Source organism: Poromitra crassiceps (genome assembly GCF_964638095.1).
Source record: "Poromitra crassiceps genome assembly, chromosome: 8".
NCBI lineage: Eukaryota > Metazoa > Chordata > Actinopteri > Beryciformes > Melamphaidae > Poromitra > Poromitra crassiceps.
The window spans coordinates 10,710,246-10,717,704 of NC_139629.1; the positions used below are offsets into that span (position 1 = coordinate 10,710,246).

The window sequence follows — 7,459 nt, forward strand, 5'->3', positions numbered from 1 at the left end:
TCATTTAAGCCGTTTCTCATGCTGTTGCCCACAGGAGCTCCTGATGCAGGAAACAGTCTTCCTGCTGCTCACTTCCCAACCCAAACAATGTCACCGTTAATAATAGGCCAATGCCCAAAAGGAACCTTTTGTTTTTGTGTTGAGGTCGTACCCCGCTTGCTGTATACCTTTACGATTATCTTTGCACTTAAAGATACTTATTGCTGCCCATAATGTTAATGTATCTCAAGCCTAAAATGAGCTGTTAACCAGGCGAGAATATGCTCCCAAGTTCCAGTTTGAAGCACAACACTGCTAATGAATTACCAGCAGAAACTATTTCCTGTCCATTTCAACAGCTTTGGCCTTTAACCCAGCAAAGCAAACAAGAAAACCACTCAAACATGTCCAACTACTCTGCTCTCTGCTCAACACAATGTTTCCACTGTCTGAGTTTGTTTTCACTGAAATATTACAGGTCAGAAGTTGACAATATTGCATGGGAAGATGATCGAGATGTTTTGTCTTAACGGGTGTGATAAGATTATAATTACATAAAGAATGCCGAGCCTATCAGTGAAAATAAACACTTTTGTAAGCTAATATGCACTAGAGGTTTTGTTATGATGATGATGATTACGGATGGGGTGATTCAATACAACCACCACAACACAATGCAATAAATAAATAAAACTGAAATTAGTTTATTACCGAGCCACAAATATTTCCAGTGATGCCATTGGCTGCTAGAATGTAAACCGCAATTTAAAATGTGACCCAAAAAAACCCGACAGTAATAAAATTTGGATGGAGAGCGTAAACTGTGATGGTCAAGCGTCTCATCTGTGATTAGTACAGCAGAATAACATGGAACATTTTGTATCGTGATAAAATTCAATTTCTATATTGTCTCATCCCTAATGATGATGGTTGGAAAGTGAACATAAACAGTCAGTTAAAACAAGAGGGTGTATGGTAATGCAGGGGACTCTCAGCATGCACTAACAGCATTTTTCTTCCTCTATGTGTATTGATTATTGATTGATTGTGAACCATGTTCTTAACATTGCATTCTCTCTTGCACCATGTGGGAGGTCCTGTCCCGCTATACCTCTTGTGTAATGTGTGAAGTCGGTGTAATGTGACATATGAGAAGTCATATGGATTTTTTTTCCCTTAATTTAACCAGGCAAGTCATTAAGAACAAATTCTTATTTACAATAGCGGCCTGGTTCGACTTCATGCTGATAAAACAGAATTTAGACAGAATGTGCTGTTGACATTGAATAGGTACATGGTTTCTCACTGCCATTGGTGTTGTAGCGGTGTGTGTGTGTGTGTGTGTGTGTGTGTGTGTGTGTGTGTGTTGGGGGGGGGGGGGGGGGGGGGGTTGGGGGGCAGACTACCCAGGGCCCCAATATGGGCACCTGGAGAGACATGGATCAAGAGAGGAAGTGGGGCCCACAGAGACTGTTTATATACAGGGCCCAGAATAACCCTGCCCACTGCACCTCTTCAATGGTAGGCATTATTCTGGAACACATTACTGCCTTTGAATGGAAACAGATTAATTTTTATGATGTAGCTAGCTCTGGAACCTCCATCATATCTGAGGTGGACAACACTGAACGGATGATCTGATATTTAATATAAGACCAATTATGCCCCATGCATATCAGTTTACTGTCTAACCCACGTATGTATACACCAAGTCAGATTGCTTTCCAATTTTTTTCTTCTTTTTTACTGTGACCCTTGGTCCAAATCAGTGGTTCTCTAGTCTGGGTTGCCAGACTCTCTCCCTGCACCGTCAGAGAGTCTGGCTGGTAATGCCTCCACTCTGGGCTAGAAGGGGGAAAGGCTCTGTTACCTTTACAACCATCCACCGAAAGTACCAAGCATGCAGGCCTGCTTTATTGCACAATCCAAATCTTCGTCAAAACTTGCCATTTTCAGCATGTAGCAACGAGCTAGCATTGTTGTTGTTGTTTCATAGCGGCGGAGGCATTTGAGATTGACAGATTCGACAGGCAGGGAGCGGAAAGGAAATCCATAAATGGTCGGAGCCTGTCGGTCGGAGCCAATGGCAGAGCTTGCAGGGAGCGGAAAAGGATTTTCTTCCACTACTGACTGAAATGGTCAGCACCAATGACAGAGCTTATACCCACACGCCTGCTTCCAGGCAGTCAGACTAGTGGTTCTCAAACTTTTTCACATCAAGGATCCCAAATTTAGTTCACATTAGGGACACGGACCCTCCATTTGATGTAATTTGGTCTCTCGGACCCAAATCGGGGAATATTTGTCTTGTCAGATTTTGTCCAGAATTCCATATCTGTATTGTAGGTAGAGACAGTGAAACCAACTAGCTACCAAAAAGAAGCATTATTCTACATTCTGATTGTGTTAACTGGTAAATGAAATCATGCTGAAGTTCATCTATTCAAATTCATCAATTTGCTGGGGGGGTGGGCCTGCAAAGACCCTTGGGGGTCCCCAGACCCCACCTTGAGAACCACTGACATATCTCTCCTCTATTCTGACCCAGGCAGCTGAGCTCTTATGCTAATAGTCGGATCATTCTGCCCACATTTCCAACTGAAAAAGCCCCTCTTTTTATCCTGCTTCACTGTGAGAAAGTAGCCTGTGTAGAAGAAAGAAAGACAAAGAAATGTCCATAAACCTTGTTGGCTCGATGGGAGCAACTTAGCACCTTTTTTCAAATGTAAAGCAATGGAAATGTGCCCCCCCTCCCCCCCACACACACACACACACACACACAGGAGGCTTGAGTGAATGCAAACGACCACAATGCACAACGACTTCATTCTCCTCGATGTCTATTGTTGTCTGCTTCCTTTGGTCTCCAACTTGAACATCACTCTGTCATCACAGTCCTCCTCCTCCTGAGAAAATATCCACGCACAGCGGATCAAACAAGCTCACATTCAGATTAATGCCACCGCCTTGTTCAAAACTCATCATCTTTATCGCTTATCTTGTTCGCATCTCGTCACCGCAGTCCAGGAAAACCATCGCCGGCAGATTTATTGCAGATCTATGATATATAGCCGGCCCGCGCAAGGGCCGGGCTCCATCTGCACTCTGCAGAGCTTCATCTGGATTTTGAATACTATTATATCCAAAGGGAAAGCATCAGCTTGCTTCAGGCACTGATCTCACACTGAGACAAGGTGTAAAGGTTAAAAAGCCTTTATTTTCTAGGGCATAATAAAGTTAACTATTATTTTGGTTTTGTCAGTGGCTCTGTTGTTAACCCATTGACCTATTTGGAGTGAAGTGAATGAGGGTTAAGCTAGTGTACAAGCCTGACAGAATGGAGGCGGTATTGAAAAGAGAAGGGGAGAAAAGGAGAACTTAACGTGCTGTTTTGTGTGTTAAGGAGCCATATGGGTGCTAATTCTAACCCAAGATTTGGGCTTTTGTGTCATGGCTGCTTAAGATGTAAAAGTGCACAGATGTTCTTGCAATTACAGGGCTTGCTTGCCTCGGTCCTCCTCCTTTTCAGCCAGATCAGGTGGACACAACCCCCGGCCCCACCCCCACCTCCTCTCCCCACCCCACCCCCACCTCTCAACCCTCCCTCTATCTACACCCCTGAGGGAGAAGAAGCTGTGGAGGAGGCTTAACTGAAAGCAAACACCACACCGGTCATTACAAGGAACATTAAGAATTTATTTTTTACCAAAAAAAAACGTTGACAAAAGCAGCATGCATTTTTTTACATTTTTTGTTACAAAAATTCCAGTGTGAGTGACAGCAATAAATAATAGCTTTCAGATAACCACACACCTTAAGTGCGAAACACACAAAATGCTATGAACTATTTACAGGTAAAAAAAAAAAAAAATAGGAAAAAAAAGCTACTGTCCCTGAAAACAGAGAAGGGACTGTATGGCCTGAGGAACACAGTTTGGAAAGGTGACAACATGTAAAATGAATACTGGTTGCACAGCAAAGACAGTCAAGAGACAATGAATGTAAGCAGGCTCTGCCTGAAAACACACTCTGTTTTGAAGTGGATGAGACTAAAAAAAACAACAACAAAAAACAATAAAAACCGTCAAAGGATACTATAGCAGTAACCGAGGCAAACAATACGAAATGTATAAAAACTTTGTCTTTACATCTGTACAAAATGTAGTAATTCCTGGGAATTAAAGCTTAGTTTGGCGCTCTCTCTCTGAGAGTGTCAAGTCAAAGGCTGTGAACGTGTCAAATTGTTTGTTAACTGGACAAAACACTCGAAGACTCCGACTCGGTGGACACCGATGAAATGTGCCCTCGCTTTTTGGTCATAAGAGTGGCTTTCTGGCTGGACCTGCTGCTGAGCATCAGCGCGCTCTTGGCTGATTTCTTAAACTTGACTCCCAGGAAGGCGTACAGGATGGGGTTGAGGCAGCAGTGGAAGTAGGCCAGCGCCTCCGTGATGGAGACCCACTTGTGCACGCCTTGCTCCAGCGCGCAGCTGTGCGGGATGACGTTGAGCTGGTTGAGCAGCGTGTCCACGAGGATGCCGACGCAGTACGGCAGCCAGCAGCCGAAGAAGCACAGGATGAGGATGATGGTGGTCTTCAGCGCCTTCCTCTTCAGCGTCTGGCCCTTGGAGCCCTGCGACAGCTTGGCGATGATGATGCAGTAGCAGGTGAGGATGACCAGCCCGGGCAGCACGAAGCCCACCAGGATGTGCTGGAAGCGGAACGCCGCCATCCACACTTTGCTGGAGTCCTGCGGGATGGGAATCACAAGGTTAGCCACGAGATGATACTATATAAATTATTTGGACGATGATGCGATATTTGCTGATTTTACAAAGTGTCTGACACGAATCACACGATACAATTTCAATTCAATTCAGGGGCCTGCGATCGATATGAGACAATATCATATGCCCATGTAACACAATCAGTTACATTTGTGAGGTTATTCTGGAGTTACTTCCAGTGCTGTTGCTACACAACGCTGGGGGTACGAGGCTCGCTCTCTTATGGGTTATGCCCACTGACGCCAAACTCAATACAAAAACCTGTCCGTTTTACTGTTGTCTTGCTTGTCACTAAGTGCGCCCGACTGCTATAACATGACTTGAGACCTGTTATGAATCAGTGGGGTCTTTTGTAATATTCGGGCTAAAAACCGAAGCTCAGACCACGTCCGTGTCTTGTTTATTTACAAAATTCACATCCGCACTCATTGTTTTGAATGGCGGGTTACCCCTTCCTGCCACCCTTGCTTGCGTGACGTCAGAGTAACCTTACGAATTGATATCAACTCACAAAAAGCAACTAAAATGTGATTTGACCATTTTATTTTAGACAATTATTTCTAACAATATCTTCTCTTTAATAAAAAAAAATTATACAAAATGTTTTTTTTATCAGGTAATTATTATTAATTTAAATTATTCCCATTAAACAAGATAAGTTGATCTGTGAGTGCTGTTTTTTTCCCCTTTACTTTTTTGTCCTTGACCTTTCACTTATGGTCATAAGCCATGCACATCTATGCTTCATCGCCTTGGATTTACAACGCGTACCTTAAAGATGACGATATCAATATTTTCCCTTTGCAAATTGCAATGATACGATATTGATACAATACAATATCTATCGATATATCGCTCTAGAATATCGTCCCAACCCTACCTGTGGGTAGATGCGCTCGCAGATGACTTTGGGGCCCGACGTCTCCACGATGTCCTCGCCGAAGAGCTGGTCTGAGGGTGTCACCATGTCCTGTGCCTTGGCGAACACCAGGTCGGGCACGGTGAGCAGCGCAGCGGGCAGCCACACGCCCAGGTAGATCACCTTGTCTGCCAGCAGCTTCCTGGTGGCCTGGCTGTTGGTGGCCCGCACCACCGCCAAGTATCTGTCCAGGCTGATGAAGGCCAGGATCAGGACGCTGCTGTAGAGGTTGACGGTGTAGATCATGTGCACGGCCACGCACAGGAAGCTGCCGAAGTACCAGCCGCTGGCCGCATCCACCGCCCAGAAGGGCAGCGAGAGCACGAACAGCAGGTCGGCCACTGACAGGTGCAGCCGGTATTTGTCCGTCATGGTTCTGACCTTCTTCTGGTAGCCCATGACACAGATGACTAATCCATTGCCCACGATCCCCAGAAGGAAGATTATTCCGTACACCACCGGTAAGAAGATCCGGTAGAATTCTTCGCTGAGCGCTCGGCCGCACGGCTCCTCGCCAAAGTCGATGTTGTCATAGTCCTCCCCGGACCCATCCGAGTCGTTCTCGGAAATGTTGAAGACCTGGAATAAGAAGGGGTGGAAAAGGTTAGGGTCAAAAATGGAGATCTGTCTCACAGAACATAGGCCACGTGTGTCTGTTATGAGACTGTTACTGTTTGGCCTGGTCAGTCTGAGTTGTCTCTCAAAGTTTGAATGAAGGCTGAACCATAACTTTAATACAGATTTGATGAAAGGAACTACCAGCAAAGTAGGCTACTACACAAGTCCTCTCAATTAACATTTTTATAAATGGATGCCATGCAAATATGACAGGAAAACTATGCCCATCGGAAAGTTTGGAAAAGTACATTATGGGAGAATATATATCGCACGCACGCACACACACGCACAATCAAGTTGATAGGTTACTCACGATAGTAAACTCACTATTCAGTGGCAAGACTCACTATAACCCATATATTACCGGAGACTTAAAACATAGCCGAGGCAGGCAGGCCGTAGGCGTAGGCTACTGCGCACCACAGCCTATATCCCTCCCTATTGCTTGCAGGATAATTCATGCTTTTTTTTAAGTAGGCTAGTTAAATTTGACCCTTGCGTGTATTTCTTTGCAAGAACGTAGTTGGATAGACTTTCTGCATGCCTAAATACAGCCTACATAAAACAAGAAAGTAGGATAGGCGAACTAACGTAAACGGCCGATTCTGAGGAGAGAGATTTAAAAAAGGGAGCAAAAACGGGTAAAAATATAAACCTGCGGCTAAGGTCATAATAAAAGAAACCAAACAGAAAGAGCACTCACCTCATAGAATGATTCCATGTTAACCACGCGTTGATAACGTTCTTTTTGGACAGGCTCCTATGTGTGTGTGTGTGAGAGAGAGATGTGTCTGCAACTTTAGAGCAGTGAGTTTGTTTTCAATGAGGGCCCAGGCTAAATACACCGGCTCTGACCCCTCCCCCCTGAGGAGGAGCACTGACACCCTGCGTGAAGATGCACTCTCCAAAACCAGTGCTGCCAAGCCCCCTTATTATATGGCCTTCTTTTTCCACAATATATTGTGGAAATATATATATATATATATATGGTAGTATATATATTCTTCTTCTAATTGCATGTGTGTGTGTGTGTGTGTGTGTGTGTGTGTGTGTGTGTGTGTGTGTGTGTGTGTGTGTGTGTGTGTGTGTGTGTGTGTGTGTGTGTGTGTGTGTGTGTGTGTGTGTGTGTGTGTGTTGGGGGGGGGGCTTGTTTCTAA

At 44.7% G+C, this 7,459-nt stretch overlaps 1 protein-coding gene across 1 annotated transcript; it reads right to left on the reverse strand.

Annotated features, from left to right (window-relative positions):
* Window positions 1-3,801: 3,801 nt before the first annotated feature.
* On the reverse strand, window positions 3,802-7,100 carry cxcr4b (chemokine (C-X-C motif), receptor 4b). Its single transcript, XM_083642160.1, has 3 exons — window positions 7,006-7,100; window positions 5,646-6,263; window positions 3,802-4,728 (listed from the first exon to the last, which is right to left on the reverse strand). The coding sequence occupies exons 1-3, from the start codon at window positions 7,021-7,023 to the stop codon at window positions 4,228-4,230; spliced, it is 1,137 nt and encodes a 378-aa protein (XP_083498286.1). The 5' UTR covers window positions 7,024-7,100; the 3' UTR covers window positions 3,802-4,227.
* Window positions 7,101-7,459: the final 359 nt, after the last annotated feature.